The following is a 22339-nucleotide window of genomic DNA, read 5'->3' on the forward strand; positions in this document are numbered from 1 at the left end:
GACAGAACCTGAAGCTCCTGAGCCATCTCAAACATATGAAGGAGTTCCCTAGTGTTAGACTGTGTGTGTGTGAGAGTGTGTGGACCGGCACCACTGTTGGGCTGCCGGCCCATTAGGGTTAGGGTTGAGTCCCTATATATGTACCCCATCTCCTATCAATATACCGGGAATTCACACTTCTACATGGTATCAGACTAGGTTAGTTTTTGTTCTCTCCCACAGCAGCCGCCACCGCCCCCGGGAGGCTCATCCTTCCCTCCCGGGGGGCGGCCACATCTCCAGCCGCGGCCGGGTCCCCCTTCCCCGGCTCCGCCCCTCCCCTCCCCGCTGGCGCACGGCCGTGCGACCGGCCCTCCCTTCGCCGGCGCTGCCGCCACAGGCGCAGCCGCGGGATCCGTCGCCTCAGCCCCACCAGTTCCGCATCCAGCGACGCCGTCGCCGCTGCTGCGACCAGCACGCGCGCAGCTGGTCATGCCGAGCTCCTGCACCTCGTCCCCTACCGTCCTCTGCTCCTCCCCAACGCCTCCCTTGGAGCCTGATGCCTCTTCTCTGGTCTGGACGTCGGCCAGAGACCTAAGTGCCCATGCGTCCTTCCGCAGCCCCTGGTGCTCGACGCTAGGCTCGCATCCGCCGGAGCTCCACCTCCCTGGCTGGCAGCAGCCACTCCCCTCGTCACCGGCGTCGCGACCGCCCCTCACCAGCACCCTGGCGGCGCGGCCGCCCTTCCCACTGCAGCCGCCAGCGGCTCTCCACCACCCAGCCACCGCCTCCCATCGCTGCCCCCGGGAGGCCCATCCTTCCCTCCGGGGGGCGGCCTCCTTCCTCCCAGCCTTCTTCCACCTCCATCCAGCCAGCCGCACCCCCACCCCGTCCGCCTCCTGGTCGTGGGCGCGGCCCTCCCCTCTCCCGGGCCTTCATGCGCGCCCTACTCGTCACTGCCCGCCGCTGCGCTGGGCCTCTGCCCACCACCGCCTGCTCCCTCTCCGCTGCGTTCTCCGCCCGTCCGGATCCGTCGCTGCCGTGGCCTTCCCGGCCGGATCCGACATTCCCCTTCTTTTCTGCTGCGGGCGCGGACACCTTGACCAGCGCAGCCGCGTGCGCTATTGTCGGCCTCCCTGGCGGGGCTCCTTGACGTCTGGTCGATCGAAGAAGCAGGAAGGTCGGCCTGTCGGTGCCCTTTTGCTGTGTCGCCCTGCCGATCGTTGACGCTCGAACGTCGACCCCTCCCGAAGATCAGGCTTTTGCTGCGCGTCTTTCGACCGCGACCACCTCGACTTCGGCTACCTCGGCATCTAGGGGCTATCGTCTTCTTAGAGCACACACCGGTCTCTACTCTAGCCGCAACATTCGCACTATCACGACGTTGCGACTACGGGGGGATTTCAACCCGTCGGCTCCTACCTTCGGCCTCTACTCCAGTCTCATCGTGTGTGGTGCCCCCGTTGCGACTGCGGGGGGATGTTAGACTGTGTGTGTGTGAGAGTGTGTGGGTCGGCACCACTGTTGGGCTGCCGGCCCATTAGGGTTAGGGTTGAGTCCCTATATATGTACCCCATCTCCTATCAATATACCAGGAATTCACACTTCTACACCTAGCCATCTCAAGCTGCATCTTCAAACAGCCCACTGTTTTCGCACTCCAACTTTGCAAAACTCTAGCAGTACCTTGCAACTTCCTGGAGAGAGTGACAAAAGGACAGGGGCCTGGCGCCACCAAACTCCAAGCCTGAGCCACAGTATCATGAAAACCTTCCAACTTGACCCAGAAAGCCTGAAAGAAGAAACACCCTTTTGCTCTATTGACATCCTGCAAACCCAGAAGAAGAGGGCAATGATCTGAATCTTGAGAAGCAGCACTCTGAAGCAAAAAACCAGGAAAAAGATCCTCCCAATCCGTAGAGCAGAACATCCTATCCAGATGTACCAAGGTGGGGTTATTTTGCCCGTTCGACCAAGTATATTTGCGACCAACCAAGGGAATTTCAATGAAGCCTTATGGCCATAGTTCAGTGAATGGGGGAGGGGTCGTCTAACTATTTTTTTTCTTTCAAATGGATCCTTTTGTGTATGCTTGTTACTTGCCTCCATAAGGAGGTGTTGTATTTGGTCCATCTTTGGACCTTGAACTTTGCTTCCTTCTTAATATAATGATGCTTAGCTCTCCTGCGTGTTCAAGAAAAAAAAGTCTGCTGCACTCGGTTAGGCACTCCGACTCGATCAGAGTAATCAGAAACCGGGTCATCTGATTAATCGATAATTACTCACAATTAATCATCCGACTACCTTGTTTTGGAAGACTATACAGGCAAACATCAACTCCTGGGCTAGCTTGTGTTTTGGCCCAAGCCCCTATACTTCCTGGTATGTACAAGAAGACTATAAAGATGACTAGGATGACCGACCAGGGTTCATTAGTGGACCTGGCCGTCCATTAATCGCGACTATTCACCTGATTGGTACCATGGCAGCTAGAATTGACTAGTCAATTTAATAATATTGGCTAAGACACATCTAGTAACTGTAGAAGAAAAATATTAGCAGCGGATACATACCTTCAGCCAATCATACATTGTTAAAGATGTGGTTGTGCAAGACCAATCAAGTACACACCGCAATTCATACAAGAATGGTAAAGCACGATACAGACGGAAGCCCAAGTAATTCACTTGAGTAACTTTGCTAGTCAAGAACTGCCTATATAGGTTGCTTTTGTTAGGAATACCATATCTGATCTGTAAAGCTTGCAGTGCTAGGGAAATTGATTTTGTAAGGTAGATTGCACGTAGTACAAGTCCTCCAATATCCCTGTGAGCTAGCTCCGTTCCCCAAGCATATTCAGTGACAGAATACGTGAAAAGCACAAGGTTAAAAAGATAGAAAACAACTTTGCCGGTAGCAAAGGACCAAAGATATATAATGCGGTCAACCACTATCAAGAAAAAGAGAACCTGCAAGAGGTTTGGCAATCAATAAGGAAAACATCTCATAAGATGAAACTTAACTAAAACAGTAAATTAGCTCACCATAAGGATGAAAACAAATTCTTTTGGGAACTGATCCTCCAGCTGGTAAACTTCCAAGAATTCACTCTTATTTTTTAGGATAGATTGATAGAACATTGCAACAAGGAAGAAAACTGCCAAGTCGGCGCCAAAATAATATGCATAAAGATCGATCTCTCTTTTACCCCCACCAATCACCGAGACGATCGGGTAAGGAAAATTTATTTCTTCAAAAAATCCTGCTTTCTGTGATTCATGAATCTCTCTTTCTACATCAGCTGCTGGAGTGAGAGATTTGTGCCATCCCTTAGATTGGCACTCTACAGGAGCAGCATAAACAACTTCTAGTACAGCAAGAGCCATATTACAATTTTCTTTGCTTTTTTCAATACTTTGAATCCGGACTTTACTACAACAGTGGCAAGAGGAAGGCAAGTTTGCCTGACATCTTTCTTCATGAGCAATAGCAAGCACCCTATTTATGGCAGACTCTATCCTCTCTGGCTGGATTCCATCTTCTGGCCAATGGCTTACCTCCATTGTAACTTGCACAAAATATGGAGGAGATTCAGCTCCATGTGTTAATGACATCCAGTATCTAGATAAGCCTCTAACAATCATCCTTATGAGATCAAAAACAGGCAAGGGCAAACTTTTTAGCTTCTCTCTCCAACTGTAAGCTACACAGTGTTTCTCTTCAATGTTGTTCCTTGCACTAAGAAAGCTGAATTCTGTTACCGGAACCCATTCACCATCTTTGGCAGTGATCGAGCTCTGCAAGAGAGTGGATATATAGACTAAAAAGAGAGGCAATATGCTGACGACAAATGATGCTTTTATTTTATTGTCAGGGAAACCTAATCTCTGAAGAAGAGGTAAATGTATATTCAAACCACAGTGTTGAATGATAATCTGATATATATACTGTGACAGAATGTTGACCTCGGTGTAGATCAGAATGATGACCCAAAACAAGTAACTTGGGCCATAGTTCACACAAAGAGCATATAAGAAAAGTGCCCCAAGGTAGGCCATGGATAACAAACTAAAATTCCACATGAAAACCAGAATAAAACAGCAATAGCAAACATAATCATAATTACTTCGCATCTGATACCATATATACTGAAAAATCACACCAATTGGCATGCTTGATTTCGCTTTAGTCCCTGTGGTATCTGGAACTGAATGTGTTCTTGGAAGCTGCCCATCTTGTGTTTCCCTCTGACTTTCAACAACATCATAGATGTCACTTTCTGCATGATGCTCATTGGAGTGTGGCTCATCTGGATCAATGTTCAAGAAGCTAACAATATTTGTGACTGCCTGGTTCCCAAATGACTGAACTTGAGAAACACCATCGCCAATCAATTGTACAGCTGATTTTAGTGGGTTTTCCTTATATTGTCCCCTTGCCTTCTCCCCTCTCGATAAATTACAATTAACTTTGTCATCACTCTCAACCTCAGTGATCTCAGGTGTCAAACCAAGGGAATATTTTCTAATGTTATCAGTGAGCACATGTTCTTCACTTCTTCCCCTGATCGGTGATCTCATAGTATCAGATGAACCCTGGAATATCAAATCTGCCATGTTATGCTGTGTATCTGTTACAGAAAAATCAAACGACTGTGGTGACTCTGTGCTTCCAATCTTATCTTGTTTTGTTTGTGCGACAATATCATTATCTTCATGCGAGGTATTAGCATCACTATTATGTTTCACATTTCTCCTGTGCCTCAAGCCTTCATTGTGAGATGTATCATTTATTGGTGTGAAAGAGTTCATTCTGTTAAGTTGACTTTGCAAATTGTACATCTCAGACTTCATCCTCTCCACCTGCATATTCCGCTGACGTTTATGCTCCTCAGACCTGCGAAGATGATGCAGCTGCTCAGTTTTCTTTAAAGCTTTTTTTTCCTGCTCACGGACCATGGCACCAATTTGCTCTGCTTCAAGATATCTTGACACATAATCGAACTCACTAGAGCTAAAGATGTATGATTGAACAGATACCAATAGGAAGATTACTATCTCAACAAAAGCTGACCGTGATGTTATCTTAAACCCATAGTCATATTTGTATAATCCAATTATCTCATATAGGTAGTCAATTTGATCGCACTTGCCAGAGCTAAATTGCCCAACATAAGGAGATTGATAAGCAAGTGACAAAACAATGAGACCAAAATTATACATCCGTAGAAACTTGAAAATCCTATTCTTCTTCTTCAAGATTTCAAGTCTCATTCTAAAGAAAACCAGAGCAAATCCGAGATAACCAAGGTGCAGAACATCATACTCTAGAGTACCGGTAATTGCAATTAGTGCCAAAACTATGTCCAATAAATGGCAATAGGCATAAAGCCGCACATAGTCAAGGAATGTCCAAAAGCTTTTTGTTTCCAGTGAGAGGTCCCTCCATACTACTGCATTTTTCCTTTGGGACATCATCTGCCGATATGTGTCCGAGTCTGAGAAGCTCGAAAAGTGATCAGACCGAAGCTTAAAAGAGGAAAATATAAACACAACATAGTAGCTAATCAGCATTCGAGGATCATCAGCAATTATCCCTGGATCATGTTCATGTAGAAATAGTTGGTAAATAAATATTCTGATGTACCGAACTATAAAACAGCATTTAATAGCATCGAGTTACAGCAAGGAAAGACTCAATGACATACCAAGCCAGCATTTTGAGCAGTAGTCAAAAAAAATCCTTGAATTCTTCCAGCACTCACGGCAATGGACTTCAATGTCATTGGTACCATGATACCAGGTTATCTCATCATTCCAAAGAGCAACATATTCAAGTATTAAGACAGAAGCAAACAGAAACACAAAAAGGGGCCACAATTTCTGGATTAGATCTCTGTTCATAAGAATGCAAAGGACAAGGCACATGATATAGAAGATCGATACAACATTCAACAGTGTAAAGCTTGCTAATAGTAACACAATCATGTTAATTTCCAGACCTCGCAGTTTGAAAAGATTTTCTATCCAGAATTTCATGTAACATTTGAATGTTGTCTTCTGGGTTTCGAATCTTTCTCTTCTCAGAAAAATAACCCTTTTCTTGTCCCACTTGTGGCTTTCTTTTGACAATCCCCAAATCTTTGCAAATGAGTGTCTTTTGTCCTCATCTGAGCCTTCGATGGCATTATCAACATACTCTAATTTCTGGTGAATGCTGCCTGGACCCACTGATGAGCTTGAACTTGAACTACTACCTATAAGACCTTGAACTTTAGAAAACAATGAAGTAAACCTATTAGATGAATGACTTTCTTCGTTGCTTCTGACAGGACTATAAGGTGGGTTGGAAGAGATAAAAAGTTGACAGGGCTCTTCCCATTTACCCTTATGTACTAGAGATGTTGGCATCAAATCTAGCCAATGGAAAACATTATACTGAATGGTACAGGCCACAATCACTAAAACTTTTCCCCTAAGCCTGTATTCGATACCCCAAAACCCAGAATCATAGTATTTCAGACCAAGAAACACAGACAAACCATAGAAGTGCTGATGAGGACACATCTGTGCAGGTTTGCACACCATTTGAAATAGATATTCAGATGCAGCAAGCAAACCAGTGTAGACAAGGTAAACCTTGGAAGGAATTCGAGAAACTTTTGGTAACGTAGAAAACACAATAAGCCCTAACAGGTAAATTAGGCCAGATAAACTGATTGATGATAAGCAAGCATAAAACACACAAACTGATAATATCTTGTCGCTGTGCCAAATTAGAAACCTTCTTAGGAACCCCAGAAGTCCAGATTCTGAAGCATCAGATACACCAAAGTTCTTGTCACTGTTTTGTCTTCGTTCATAACTGTAAAGTTGCATTACGACTAGAATGGCCAATGATTGCCAAACATTTTCCAGCAAAGAAGCTTCAGGGTCAAATCCCAGATCAGGGTATAGTTTAAGGAACTTTGAGACTGATTCTGCAAAGATCGGTGAAACACTCAGGCTGTAGGTAAAAATAAAAACAACCGTAGCATATACTTTTAGAGGAAACCACAGTCGCCTTTTTGTTTTCTCCACAAGCTGCCTTCCAATAATCCAAAATAGAAGGAAAAATAGGTAACCAAATGATATATAATTAGGGGTCACCAAGTATAGAGTCAAAAGTATTGTGAGAAAAGCCACATAAGTTCCATATGAGCGGTACACTAAGAGAAATTTCTGACCAATTTTACTCAGATATGATGCGATTTTTTTCTCTGCAAAACAGAAGAAAAAGTAAATAACATGTCATAGGTTTTCTAAAGATGGCACCTACTTTCCTAGTATCAAAATCTGCATGTTATCAGACCACAATAACAGGAAGTTAAAAGGCAGACACCATAGGTTCACGCACGTGCGTCCTGCTTGGATATAGTGCTTGATAAAAGAAGCTATGGAGACATACAATTGTAGCAAGAAAATAGGTTGAAGTTTCTTGATTTTAGAACAAATAATACCAAAATGGAACTGAAACATAAACATCTTCCAAATTTTCAAAGAACACTTGCTGAAAGTATAGTTCCTCTACTATGCCAATATAGTTAACAAAATAAGAACTATACTAATGCAAATCCAACTAAATGATATTATAATGTGAATGCACAAAAGAGTTCTAAAGCGCCAGAAGTCCAAGACTACTCTGATATGTGATTGGCAATAGAACCAGTGGCAGAGGCAAACAATCTACATTTATAGAACACATTCAAGCCACCTAGAGATATACTATTTTTTCTCGAATACGCAGGAGAGCTGTGTGTATCATTGCATTAAGAAGAGAACTCAAGAGTATAACGCACACAAAAACACACACCATATGCACACAGATTAATCATTGCATTAAGAATAAGAGAACAGAGTATAATGCACCAACATACTATTTTTCTCGAAAGCGCAAGAAAGCTGCGCGAAAATATATTAAGAAGGAGAAAAAGGTCCAAAAGGACCCCAAGATACAGATACGGCCGCCCTACGGCGGCCAATAACAAGCATAAACGAAACCATCCATGACAAAAACACTGCTACCAAAACAGCACTACAGCTATCTAGCTAACAGGGTGTCATGTACGGCCGCACTTACAGGCGCTGTCGTGACGCCAGGAGGGCTGCAGATCGCGCAGCCAAGGCAGGCGCCACAATCAGTGGCTAAGTTTAGAAAGATAAGGATTAGTTTCCCTTTTGCATGCCTTAATCATAGGAGGGATTGGTTAAGATTAGTTTCCTTTTCATATGCCTTAATAATAGGAGAGATTGGTTAAGATTAGTTTCCTTTTCATATGCCTTAATCATAGGAGAGATTGGTTGAACCAGAGGCTATATATATGCCGTGTAATAGACTGGGAAGAATCAAGCAAGATCAATTATCCAAAACTATTGGAGTGAATATTCCATAGATTAGGGCTAACCCAACAGGTTAGCTATATAGTGTTTACATGGGCCACATGGGCCAAGCCTTAACAGGCCTAACACTCTAACACCCCCCCGCAGTCTGGACGTCCGACGCAGCGGAGTACACAGACTGGACTCAAAAAGAAGTACATCACACAATAGGATCCCCCCACAGACTCAACTAGCCACTACTGATGTTGAGGCTGGAGCGAAACTCGGCGAAGGTCGAGGACGGAAGACCCTTGGTGAAGATGTCGGCAAACTGGGAGGTGGTCGGGACGTGGAGGACCCGAACAGTACCGGCGGCGACATAATCACGGACGAAGTGTAGATCGATCTCGACATGCTTGGTCCGCTGGTGCTGCACTGGGTTGGTGGAGAGGTAGACCGCGCTGACGTTGTCGCAGTAGACCACCGAGCTCCTGGAGAGGGGACTGTGAAGCTCGGTAAGGAGCTGCCGGAGCCAGGCAGCCTCCGCCACGCCGTTGGCCACGGCACGGTACTCCGCCTCTGCACTGGAGCGGGAAACGACCGGCTGGCGCTTCGACGACCAGGACACAAGGTTGCCGCCTAAGAAGACAGCGTAGCCGGAGGTGGAGCGCCGAGTGTCTGGGCACCCGGCCCAGTCAGCATCAGTGTAGACGACCAGCTCGGAGGAGGTAGACCGGTGAAGAAGCAGTCCGTAGTCGACGGTGCCCTGGAGGTAACGGAGGAGGCGCTTGAGCGCCGCAAGGTGGGGCTCCCGAGGGTCGTGCATATGGAGGCAGACCTGCTGCACGGCGTAGGAGATGTCCGGCCTGGTGAAGGTGAGGTACTGAAGGGCACCGGCAAGACTCCTGTAGCCGGTGGGGTCCGCGACTGGGTCACCCGTGGCCTCAGAGAGCTTGGCCTGCGTGTCGACAGGGGTGGAGCAGGGCTTGCAGTCACTCATCTGGGCCCGCTCCAGAATGTCAAGTGTATACTGTCGCTGGTGAAGGAGGAGTCCTGAGGGGCGAGGCTCAGCAGTGACCCCCAGGAAATGGTGAAGCACGCCCAGATCTTTGACCGGAAACTCCCGCTGAAGCGCGTCGACGAAGCGGCGAAGAAGAGACGGACTGGAGGCGGTGAGGACAATGTCATCCACGTAGAGTAGCAAGTAGGCAGTCTCTGCGCCATGATGGTGGACGAACAAAGACGTGTCGGACTTGGCCTCCACGAAGCCCAGTGTCACCAGGAAGGTAGCCAGTCTGGAATGCCACGCCCGGGGGGCCTGCTTGAGGCCATAGAGGGACCTGTTGAGCCGGCAGACCATGTCAGGGCGAGAGGAGTCCACGAACCCCGCAGGCTGACAGCAGTAGACGGTCTCGGTGAGGGCGCCGTGCAGGAAGGCGTTCTTGACGTCGAGCTGGTGAACTGGCCAGGAGCGAGCGAGGGCCAGCGAGAGCACCGTGCGGACGGTGGCCGGCTTCACAACCGGGCTGAAGGTCTCATCGTAGTCGACTCCGGGGCGCTGAGTGAAGCCCCGAAGAACCCAGCGAGCCTTGTACCGGTCCAGGGTACCATCGGCCCGTCGCTTGTGTGTCCAGATCCACTTGCCGGTGACGACGTTGGTGCCGGGCGGACGGGGCACCAGATCCCACGTCTGGTTGGCGACGAGCGCCGCGTACTCCTCCTCCATCGCCTGACGCCAGTGGGGGTCCAGCAGGGCGGTGCGGACGGAGGAGGGTACCGGAGAAACCTGCGAGTCTGCGGTCGTGGCCGCCAAGACACGGGGCGGCAGGGTACCGGCCGCGTGCCGCGTCACCATCGGGTGGACATGCCGCGGGTCGCGATGAAGGAGCGGTGGATGGTACACCGGCGTCTCGACACGGGCCGCGGGTGGCCGCGGCGGAGGTGTAGGTGTCCCTGGCGGGGACTGGGCCACCGGCGGTGACAGCGGCAGGGGCGGCGACGGTGGAGGTGCGAACCCCGGCGGCGGCAGCCGGCGCTGGTAGACCCGCACCGGCTGGGCGAAGCGGGCCGGAGGGGTCGTAACCGACGGCCCCGGAGGCGGTGCAGTCCCACCACCCTCGCTCGGCCCGGGGGCGATCGGAGACGGGGCTCCGCGGAGATGCGACACCACCGAACCCGAGCAAGGTACCGGGCCGGGAGTAGGACCGACAGGTGGTGAGCGAGTACCTGCAGAGAGAGGAAGGAGAGGTGGCTCGACCACCGCGTCAGTCTGAAAGAGAGTGAAGAGGTCAAGGTCAGGGTCGGAGGAGGGTGGTGTGGTGGTGGAGTAGGGAAATACGGACTCATCAAACACCACATGGCGAGAGATGAGGACCCGGCGAGAGCAGAGGTCAAAGCAGCGGTAGCCTTTGTGGTCCGGGGAGTACCCGAGAAACACACAGAGGGTGGAACGGGGTGCTAGTTTGTGAGGAGCAGTGGCAGCGGTGTTCGGGTAGCAAGCACACCCGAAGACACGGAGGTGGTCATAGCGCGGAGGGGTACCGAAGAGTGCCTGGTGAGGAGTGGGGGCCGGGCACGCAGTGGAAGGGAGACGGTTGAGGAGGTAGGTAGAGGTGTGGAGGGCCTCGACCCAGAAACAAGCCGGAAGGTGCGCCTGGAGAAGAAGAGTGCGGATGGTGTCGTTGGTCGTGCGAATCATGCGCTCAGCCTTGCCGTTCTGGGAGGAGGTATACGGGCAAGACATCCGCAATTGCATCCCGTGGGAGAGAAAGAAGTCGCGGGAGGTGGAGTTATCGAACTCCCGACCATTGTCACACTGAACGGCCTTAATGGTGAGGCCGAACTGAGTGGACACCCAGGCGAAGAAGTGGCGGAGGGCGGGGAAAGTCTCAGACTTGGCACGCAAAGGAAAAGTCCACACATAATGAGAAAAATCATCAAGCACCACAAGATAGTATTTGTAGCCTGACATACTGGTAATAGGTGAAGTCCACAAATCGCAGTGTACAAGATCAAATGCATGAGTAGCATGTGAGGAAGAAGAAGAAAAAGGAAGACGAACATGACGGCCTAACTGGCACGCATGACAAAGATGCTCATCATGGGATCTAGTACATGGGATAGTGGCACTACGAGTAAGCTGCATCAAGGCGTCGCGTCCGGGGTGACCAAGGCGACGATGCCAGGTGGTAGAAGACGTGGCGGCAGCAAAAACAGCAGCTGTGTCAGGTGACGAAGACGAAGAAGATGTGGCGTACGGAAGCCGAAGGGTGTAGAGGGGGCCGGTGCTGTCACATCTGAGGAGGGGGCGTCGAGTTGCCGAGTCCTTCACAGTAAGACCAAAAGAGTCAAACTCGACAGAACAAGAATTATCAGCAGTAAACCGACGAATAGAAAGAAGATTGTGGACCAAAGAAGGAGCGACAAGAACATCGGGAACGCGAAAAGAGCTGGGAGGGCCGGCGGCACCCACAGATGTGACAGGAAGACACGAGCCATTCGCCACCATGATGGACGAGGGGAGAGAGGAAGAAGGAGGGCGAACAGAGGTGAGTATACCAGGGTCGGGGGTGGTGTGGTAGGTAGCACCGGTGTCCGCGATCCACTCGGGACCCATCGGCGGAGTCAGAGTAGGAGTCTGGAAGGCAGCCAGGGCGGCCGCGTCCCAACCAACCAGCCCGGACGGTGGAGAAGCCAGAGGCGTGGGCCACGACGAAACGGCAGGTGTCGAGGTCCAGGGCGACGGAGAGGCGAAAGCGAACCCTGGCTGCGCACCAGCGAACATGGCCGCCGGAGGCCGAGCCTCAGAGCCAGGCCCCTGGAACGGCCACATGGAGATGCGCCCTGACCACGGGTGGTGGAAAGTGGGCCAAGGCGCACTCTGCTGGGGTCCCGGCGTCGATGCGTGGCCACGGACACCACCACCGGAACCACCACCACCACCACCACCGCGGCCACCACGGCGGCGACGTCCACCACCGCCCCCGCCTCCGCCACCTCGACCCTCGCCGCCCATGCTCGGTCCGGGAGGGCGAGGGCCAAGGGCAGACTGTGACGGAGTGGGCGGACGGGTCGGGGTGAAAGCCGCTAGTGCTGTCGAAGAGGACGAGGACCCCGGGCCGGAGATCGATGCAGCCTGAGCCCCCAGAGTGATCTCCTCCAGGGCGAGGTCGTCGCGAACCTGGAGGAATGTAGGAAAGGGGCGCTGGCGCATGATCAATGACCGGAGGTGGGTGTAGCGATCGCCGAGGCCGCGGAGGACGTTGAGGACTAGGATGCGGTCCTCCACGGGGCAGCCCAGATCGCCAAGTGAGTCCGCCATGGTCTTCATCTGGCGGCAGTATGCACTGACACTGAGGTCCCCCTGGACGAAGGTGCGAAAAGCGGCGTCGAGGCGGAGAGCCCGGGCCTCGGCGTTGCCCATGAACTGGCTCTCGATGGCAAGCCAAACAGCACGAGCATGAGGAAGGTTCCGGAGGAGGCTGTGGAGGTCGACGGAGATCGTCCCCGCGATCCAGGTGAGCACGATGCTGTCGAGGCGCACCCACGCAGCAGTCGGCGCCACACCGATGGGGTCGCAGAGGACGTGGTCATCCAGGGCGTAGCGACGAAGAGTGAGAAGAAGCAAGTCCCGCCAACGCGTGTAGGATGGCGACTCTGACTCCAGGACGACCGGAACCATCAGGCGAATGTTCTGGACACTCCCAGCCTGTAGGTGGAGCTGAGCCACGAGCGGGTCAGCCGGGTCATGCCAGAGCACCTCGGGGATGGTCCGGGGCCCGGTCCCGACTGTCGGTACGGTCGGGACGCCGTACACGCCGCCCATGGTGTTAGCGGAGGTGGCCCCGCCGTCGTGGGCCGCAGGCGAAGCGAGGTGCTGTTCCGCCGCGGCAATTTGAGCAGCGATAGCATCGGCGGCCGCGCGCGCGCGCTCCCACGCGAGGGCCGCTTCCCGCAAGCGGGCCTGTCGAGCAGCGTGCTCCGCACGAGCAGCGGTGAGGGCGGCGACAGTGTCTTCCTGGTGGGTGAGCGGTGGAGGAGGCGGCGGATCGACAACCATCGACGGGGGGATTGGCGGTGGCGGGTTGGAGTCCTCCAGATCGGCAGTTCCCGCCGGAACCACAGCCGCCACGGCCGCAAGAGCAGAGGCGGCGCCGGCAGCAGTGGGGTCCCCACTGGTGGCGCTAGGCGCAGCCCCCCACGCGGGCCCAAGTGCGGGGGAGACGGGAACCGACCCCCACGCTCCTGGTACCAGGGCGGGCGCGCCAGCAGGGGAGGTAGGGTCGGCGGCGGCTGGCAGGGGGTGGGGCACGGCGGCGCGTCGGCCAGGGGATGCAGCGCGCACCCAGGAGGAGAGGGGAGGGAAGGAGGAGTTGGAGAGAGAGGGGCGCTGCTGACCAGCCATGGGCGCGCCGGGAAAGAGGAGGCGGCGCGGCCGGTCCGTGCGCGGCTGAGGGCGCGCGCTGTGGCGGCGGGGCCGCGGCTGGACGCGGCCAGACGCTGCGCAGCAGGGACGCGGCCAGGCGCGGTGAAGCAGGGGCGCGGTGCCAGGCAGACGGCGGCGGAAGCCCTGGGCGGGAGTCTGGCGGCGGCGGCTGAAACCCTAGGATAGGGTGGCGACGCCAGAAACCCTAGGGCGAGGGTAGCGGCGGCTGTAGGGAGGGTGGCGGCGCCAGAAACCCTAGGGCTAGGGCAGCGGCGGCTGTAGGGAAGGAAACCAGGCTGATACCATATTGGAGTGAATATTCCATAGATTAGGGCTAACCCAACAGGTTAGCTATATAGTGTTTACATGGGCCACATGGGCCAAGCCTTAACAGGCCTAACACTCTAACAAAAACTGCTCTTCTCCCTTGCCTCTCTCAAGCCACCGGTGAGGAACCCCTCACGGTGAAGGTCTGGAGCGCGACTACGAACTGCGTAGCCGCAGGCCAGCGACGTTGGGCGTCGAGGCGCTTGACAACCTGGTATCAGCGTCACGTCGATCCTCACCCACCCGCTCTTGCCCTCCACCATCCCCTTCCACGCCCACCTCCTCCACCGACCACTCCATCACCATGGCTGAGCCCACCATCAAGGACCTCATGGAGCTGATGCAGTCTTTCCAGACCGAGTTGGCTGCTGTGAAAGCCACCATGAAGGACAAGTCGTCCTCGTCGTCCACCGACGGCGGCGGCGAGCGCGAGGATCCCCCTCGTGTGGATCGGCCCCCCAGGTTCCAGAAGCTCGACTTTCCCCGGTTCGATGGCACCACCGACCCGATGCTCTTCATCAACAAATGTGAATCCTATTTTCGCCAACAGCGCACCATGGCGGAGGAACGCGTGTGGATGGCCTCTTATAATCTGGAGGACGTCGCGCAGCTGTGGTTCATCCAGCTACAAGACGACGAGGGCACACCATCCTAGGGGCGGTTCAAGGACCTCCTCAATCTTCGCTTCGGGCCACCACTCCGCTCAGCGCCCCTGTTCGAGTTGGCGGAGTGTCGCCGCACCGGGACCGTGGAATTCACTCCAACCGGTTCCAGGCCCTGCTGCCGCGCGCGGGTCGCCTCACAGAGGGCCAGCGCGTCCAACTCTACACAGGCGGTCTTCTTCCCCTGTTGAGCCACGTCGTTCGCATCCACAACCCGGAGACACTTGATGGGGCCATGAGTCTCACTCGTCAGGCCGAGCAGCTGGAGTTGGCACGGGGACCGCCACCGGCCGCCAGGGGAGCCCCTCGCGCTCTTCCCCCAGCGTCGGCGCCCAAGCAGCCGCTGCTCGCCCTCCTTGCACCACCAGCGGGCGCGCCCCAGCCGCGACCAGAGGGTCCGCCCTTGAAGCGGCTGTCACCGGAAGAACAGGCGGAACGGCGCCGCCTCGGCCTCTGCTTCAACTTCAATGAGCCGTACACCAGCGGCCACAACCGTGTCTGCCGCCGCATCTTCTACCTCCATGGCGTCGAGCTCACGGCCGCTGCCGAGGAACCCGCAGGGGACGACCCGCAGGACGGCGCCCCTGTCTTCTCCCTCAGGGCAGTCACTGGCATGCCCATCTGCAATTCCATACAGGTGCGGGCCACCCTAGGCGCCACCACCCTCCACGCGCTCCTGGACACCGGCTCCACGCATAACTTCATCGGGGAGGATGCCGCCCGCCGCACCGGCCTGCCGATCCAGCCGCGGCCGCACCTCACGACCACTGTGGCCAACGGTGAACGCGTCACCTGCCCAGGGGTCATTCGCTGCGCCCAGGTCATCATCGAGGGCGAGCCATTCTTCATCGACCTCTTCGTCATGCCGCTCGCAGGGTACGACCTCGTCCTGGGGACTCAATGGATGGTCACCCTTGGTCGCATGGTGTGGGACTTCGTCGACCGCTCCGTCTCCTTCCTGCACCAAGGCCGCCAGGTCTCCTGGTCGGACGTCGCCGACCGTCAGCCACACCTGCTCGTCGCTACCACGACACCGAGAGCCCTCCTTGAGGAGCTCTTGCACTCCTTCGACGGGGTGTTTGCTGAGCCGGCGGGTCTGCCCCCGCAGCGAGCTCGGGACCACGCCATCGTCCTAAAGCCAGGCTCTACACCTGTGGCGGTCCGGTCGTACCGCTACCCGGTGGCGCACAAGGATGAGTTGGAGCGGCAATGCGCCGCCATGTTGGCCCAAGGCATCGTACGCTGCACCGACTCGGCGTTCTCCTCACCGGTTCTGCTGGTCAAGAAGCAGGACGGGGCTTGGCGGTTTTGCGTGGACTACTGCGCCCTTAATGCCCTCACCGTCAAAGATGCTTTCCCCATCCCCATCGTCGACGAGCTCCTTGACGAGCTGCATGGTGCGCAGTTCTTCACGAAGCTGGACCTTCGCTCCGGTTATCTCCAAGTCCGGATGCGGTCGGCTGACGTGCACAAGACGGCGTTCTGCACCCACGACGGCTTCTACGAGTTCCTGGTGATGCCGTTCGGATTATGCAACGCACCGGCAACCTTCCAGGCGCTCATGAACGACGTGCTCCGGCCATTCCTCCGTCGGTTCGTTCTTGTCTTTTTTGATGACATTTTGATTTATAGCAAGACCTGGGCAGATCACTTGCGCCACATCCGCGCCGTCCTCGACGAACTTCTCCGCCATGTCCTCTTCGTCAAGCGATCCAAGTGCATTTTTGGGTCCCCATCGGTGGCGTACCTAGGCCACGTCATCTCCGCCCACGGTGTGGCCATGGAACCGGCCAAGGTGCAGGCCATTCACGACTGGCCGACACCTCGGTCGGCGCGCGCGGTGCGTGGGTTTTTGGGCCTCGCCGGGTACTACCGCAAGTTCGTCCACGACTACGGCAAGATTGCAGCACCCCTCACCGCGCTGATGAAGGAGGGCTTCTCCTGGAGCGACGAGGCCCAGGCAGCCTTCCAGGACCTCAAGATGGTCGTGACCTCGGCTCCGGTTTTGGCGCTGCCGGATTTCACCAAGGCCTTCATCGTCGAGTGTGACGCATCCACACACGGCTTCGGGGCTGTCTTACTGCAAGAACATCATCCGATCGCCTACTTCAGTAGGCCAGTCGCCCCCCGTCACCGCGCGCTGGCAGCTTATGAGCGGGAGCTCATCGGGCTGGTGCACGTCGTGCGACACTGGCGGCCGTACCTGTGGGGGCGCGTTCCTCGTCCGCACCGACCACTACAGCCTCAAGTTCCTCCTCGACCAGCGCCTTTCGACAATCCCGCAGCACCATTGGGTGGGCAAGCTCCTCGGCTTCGACATCTCGATGGAGTACAAGCCGGGCGCCACGAACACCGTAGCTGACGCGCTGTCTCGGCGCGACACCGACGCGGAAGGCTCGGTCTTGGTGCTGTCCGCGCCCCGCTTCGACTTCGTCGACCGTCTCCGCCAGGCTCAACTTCAGGATCCGGCCCTGATCGCCATCCGGGATGAACTCGCGGCCGGCACAAGGGGCGCACCATGGTCGCTGCTCGACGGCATGGTGGCATACGCAGACCGGCTGTACATCCCGCCGGACTCCCCGCTGCTGCTAGAAGTGGTGGCCGCTACGCACGACGACGGTCATGAAGGGGTGCAGCGCACTCTCCATCGCCTCCGCCGCGATTTCTTATTCCCTGCCATGCGCCATGTGGTCCAAGACTTTGTCCGCGCCTGCGCTACGTGCCAGCGCAACAAGTCTGAGCACCTACACCCGGCGGGCCTACTGCTGCCCCTGCTCGTTCCCCAGGCCGTGGTCCGACATCGGCTTGGATTTCATCGAGGCGTTGCCCCGCGTTGGGGGCAAATCAGTGATCCTCACCGTGGTCGACAGGTTCAGCAAATATTGTCATTTTCTTCCTCTGGCTCACCCCTACAGTGCTGAGTCTGTGGCCCAGGCATTCTTCGGCGAGATCGTTCGCCTCCATGGGATTCCTCAGTCCATGGTGTCGGACCGGGACTCCGTGTTCACCTCGGCGTTCTGGAAGGAGTTAATGCGCCTCACAGGCACCAAGCTGCACATGACGTCCGCCTTCCACCCGCAGTCCGATGGCCAAACGGAGGCGGCCAACAAAGTCATCGTCATGTACCTCCGGTGCTTCACTGGGGACCGGCCCCGTCAGTGGCTACGTTGGCTACCGTGGGCGGAGTACGTCTACAACACGGCGTACCAATCATCACTCAGGGACACTCCTTTCAAGGTGGTTTATGGCAGGGATCCTCCCTCCATCCGCTCTTATGAGCCTGGCGATACCCGGGTGGCGGCGGTGGCCAAGACAATGGCTGAACGCGAGGAGCTCCTAGCGGATGTTCACTACCGCCTGGAACAAGCCCAGGCCGTCCAGAAGAAGTTCTACGACCGCCTGCACCGACCGGTCTCCTATACCGTGGGCGACTGGGTGCTGCTACGCCTGCGTCATCGGGCAGTCTCCTCCCTTCCCCACGCGCCCAAGGGCAAGCTGAAGCCGCGCTTCGTTGGGCCGTATCAAGTCACAGAGCTCATCAATCCGGTGGCAGTTCGCCTAGCGCTACCTCCGCGTGCCAAGTTGCACGATGTCTTCCACGTCGGCCTTCTCAAGAAGTTCGTCGGCACCCCAACAGCTACACCACCTCCTCTTCCACCCACTCACAATGGGGCGGTGATCCCAGAACCGGAGCAGGCTGTTCGGTACAGGTTGGCCAGGGGTATTCAGCAGGTGCTCATCCGCTGGAAAGGGCAGGCCACTACTGATGCTACATGGGAAGATGTCGCCGACTTCCGCGACAAATTTCCCCATTTTCAGCTCGAGGACGAGCTGATCGTCGAGGAGGGGAGAGATGTCATGTACGGCCGCACTTACAGGCGCCGTCGTGACGCCAGGAGGGTTGCAGATCGCGCAGCCAAGGCAGGCGCCACAATCAGTGGCTAAGTTTAGAAAGATAAGGATTAGTTTCCCTTTTGCATGCCTTAATCATAGGAGGGATTGGTTAAGATTAGTTTCCTTTTCATATGCCTTAATAATAGGAGAGATTGGTTAAGATTAGTTTCCTTTTCATATGCCTTAATCATAGGAGAGATTGGTTGAACCAGAGGCTATATATATGCCGTGTAATAGACTGGGAAGAATCAAGCAAGATCAATTATCCAAAACTGCTCTTCTCCCTTGCCTCTCTCAAGCCACCGGTGAGGAACCCCTCACGGTGAAGGTCTGGAGCGCGACTACGAACTGCGTAGCCGCGGTCCAGCGACGTTGGGCGTCGAGGCGCTTGACACAGGGAGACCTGGGATGGGGGCAGTAAGCAAGGACAGCTTCTTTGCACCAGCCATAACCCAAAGATCAATCTCCAAACCAACACTTCTAATAGCAACAGCAACACTAGGACTCTTATTGTCAAAAACGCAGCCATTGCGATGTTTCCAAAGAGTCCAAACACCAAGAATGACAAGAGAGTTAAGACCATTTCTTGCAATCCCAGGAATCTTGGTGCTCAAGTCTTGCCACCAATCCATAAAAACCTCTTCACAGGACTGATGGGCCAAGTGTTGTAGATTTACAAGAAGAAGCAGCTTGAACCAAAATTCTCTAGCAAAAACGCAGCCCAGCAGCATATGATTTAAGGTTTCCTGATCCTGATCACATAATGGACATCTCTCCGGATGATCCATACCTCTTCTTTGCAACCTATCAGCTGTCCACACCTTCTTGTGAGCGACCAACCACATGAAAAACTTAGATTTCGGAGGAGCCCAAGTCTTCCATATTATATGAAAAGGCTCAAACTCAATTGACCCAATAAAGAAACCCCTATAAGCTTCCTTGGAAGAATATTCATACTATTAAATTTAGAACCACAGGGAAGAATTTCACCATCCATTTCACAATTAATAGCTGAAGAATAATATTTGTGGAACTTTTTTCCAACATATTACACGTTAGCAAATAATCTTGTGTGTACAGTTTATTATCCAAGTTCAATCATTAGTGTTGGCAGGATTTAAGCTGGTAGTTAAGGAAAATAGCAAGGCTGATTATGGTAGTAATTTTCTTCATTAACTAGGAGGCTATCACAACCATTTCTGTAGCTCTCGGCTGTGTATAAATAGAGGAGAAAACCAGAAAATCTGTAAGCAATTCAGCAGCACATACTACTGTGTTTGTGTATATGATCTTGGTGAGTGTGCCCCAGGTGTCCTGTTGAGGGCTTAAACCTTTTATTACATGCATTGATTCATGAAAAAAATCCAAAATGTTAATAACAATGAGGTTGTACCATGTAAATTACGGTGGTCTTCACCGTCTCGTGAATTTTGCGAGCTATAAACTGACAGTAGAACTGACTTGTTCAAACCAGCCTTTAGAATAGTGAATCCAACAGGTGGACAAGGTGTATGCCGAAGAACCGCCGATAATGAAAAAAGCATCTTAAAACCATGGCTATGCACAGCACAGAAGCAAACTATTGAGCCTATCTCCATGAAATCCTTTGCTGTAGCATTATTTGAGAGACCTGCAAGATGTATCAGGGAGCAGATTAGGATGTACAAGGACGGTGAATTGATTATACACTTAATAGCATCTCGATGCTATATCCATGGTTCAGCATAAAGCACATATAATCACCTGATTACAAGGAAAAATAACAAACAGACAAATAAAATGATAGGAGTGAACAATCCAGAAAAGACATGCCTATAAATACTAATATGTAGCTTGTTGCATACACATTTAACACCCAGTGCAATCTAAATGATTGTTTTTTTGCTGAAAACTCATGCACGAGAGCATGATGTTCGTCACTATTGTTGCCTTATCATTTCTGTTAGAGTACCCGTTTAGGGTTTTAAGGTTAGCCCCTTGTAATTACAGTTTTACCCATATGTAATGGGCTAGGCCCAATAACCTGAATCTATTAATATAACTCTCAACCCTGAGCTAGGGTTAGGATTTCCCACATGGTATCGGAGCCAGTTTTTTACCCCTCCAGGCGGCAGTCCAACGGCTTGTTTCGCCTTACCGGTTTAAAAACCATGCATGTTGGATGGCGTAGGAACAGGGACGCCATCTGTAAGTAACGGGACTCTTACTCTCATCGAGAGGATGGCACTACGAGTTGGGACAATTTTTTCTTGTTTATTTCTCACACACTATACAATACCATACTCATCTATGGGTTGCGGATACATATTTATAGCCCAAGGGGCTGCAACATATACTAAGATGCTAAACATGCAGAGATGTTGTCTTTCATCCTCTAACTGCTGTCAAAACTGCAGCAAGGTTGTGTTGTCCTCTAACTGCAGTGAAAACAGCAGCAAGACTGTGTTGTCCTCTCAAGCAGTCAAAAGTGCAATTAGGCTGTGCTGTCCTCTAACCACAGTTTTCAAGTCGTCCGATTAATCGCGATTAGTCGTAATTAATCGTCCAAGTCGGTTTGGACCAATCGCGATTAATCGTCCAAGTCGTCCAACTAATCGTGATTAATTGCAATTAATCGCCTTGGAGACTGAGGTCCATGCTCCGGTGTCGGCCCTCTACATTGCTCCTACCGGTGGTGAGGCCCCTCGTCCTCCGTCGACTGGGGTTGCCACCCGCACTCCACCCGTCGCCCCTACAGCCCCTCGTTCGGCTTCCAACACTGATGGAGGTCGTCATTCCCGCAAAGGCGGCCGCGAGAACGGCGGCTCCACACGGGGTGGTCCCTCCTATCGGGGTGGCGGCCAGGCTTGGCTGTCATCCTACAACCCCTAGACCGGTACCATCGCCATGTGGTCGGGCCAGGCTCCGAGTGCCTCCTGACTGCGCCACCCTACGGCGTGCCCCGACAACTCCACCTCCGACTCCAAACCAGCTCCCACTTCCGGGGACTCCCGCCCCGACACCTTGGTTCCCACTGACTGGAGGGTGGGACCCAACCGCCCTCGCCGTCACCTTCAGCATCATGGCGTGACAACACCCCCGTCCGACTGGGTGGTCGACTCTGGTGCGTCTTACCACACCACCTCCAACACGAGCATGTTATCCCGCTCCTCCCACCCACATCCCTCCTCGATTGTCGTTAGAAATGGTTCCATTATGTCGGTCACCTCAGTAGGTGTCTCGGTTCTCCCCGGACTCTATATCAGCGGCGTTCTCATAGCTCTTCACATTACTCACAACCTTCTTTTTGTTCGTCGGTTCACCATCGACAATTCTTGTTCCATTGAGTTTGACCCTTTTGGTTTCTCTGTGAAGGATTTGTCCAGCAGGACCCGCATCGCCAGCAGGACCCGCATCGCCCGCTGTGATAGCTCGGGGCCCCTCTACACGCTTCGGCCTTCCTCCACCGGCGCATGCTCCCCACCCGGCCTGGTCTCCACCACCTCCTCCACTACATGGCATCGTCGTCTCGACCATCCAGAACCCGACGTCATGACCAAGCTCACCAGTAGTTTAGATATTTCTTGTAGTAGGGGACATTCTGAGGGCCTCTATCATGCTTGTCAGCTAGGCCGACATACTCGTCTCCTATTTCCTACTTCTAGAGCTGAGCAGGCTTTTGATATAGTTCATTGTGATCTCTGGACTTCCCCTGT

The 22339-nt window shown here is 53.6% G+C and overlaps 1 protein-coding gene across 11 annotated transcripts in view; it reads right to left on the minus strand.

Moving 5' to 3' along the window:
• The window catches only part of LOC103652011 (piezo-type mechanosensitive ion channel homolog), an 86901-nt gene that overhangs the window by 25452 nt on the left and 39110 nt on the right, over positions 1 to 22339 (minus strand). For 8 of the 11 annotated variants that reach the window (XR_002268022.3, XR_004857162.1, XR_004857163.1 and 5 more), the window contains 4 exons: positions 20038 to 20274; positions 5687 to 7237; positions 3024 to 5575; positions 2553 to 2948 (listed from right to left, as the gene is read on the minus strand). Coding sequence is in view for 5 of the 11 variants with exons in the window: in XM_020550233.3 (XP_020405822.1) it covers positions 2553 to 2948; positions 3024 to 5575; positions 5687 to 7237; positions 20038 to 20274 (4736 nt within the window). In the remaining 6 variants the exon portion in view is untranslated. Of the gene's footprint in view, positions 1 to 1665; positions 1808 to 2552; positions 2949 to 3023; positions 5576 to 5686; positions 7238 to 20037; positions 20275 to 22339 lie in introns of all 11 variants that reach the window. The other 3 variants (XR_004857164.1, XR_002268021.3, XM_020550234.2) reach the window with 2 other exon arrangements.

Source organism: Zea mays, chromosome 3 (assembly GCF_902167145.1).
Source record: "Zea mays cultivar B73 chromosome 3, Zm-B73-REFERENCE-NAM-5.0, whole genome shotgun sequence".
Taxonomy (NCBI): domain Eukaryota; kingdom Viridiplantae; phylum Streptophyta; class Magnoliopsida; order Poales; family Poaceae; genus Zea; species Zea mays.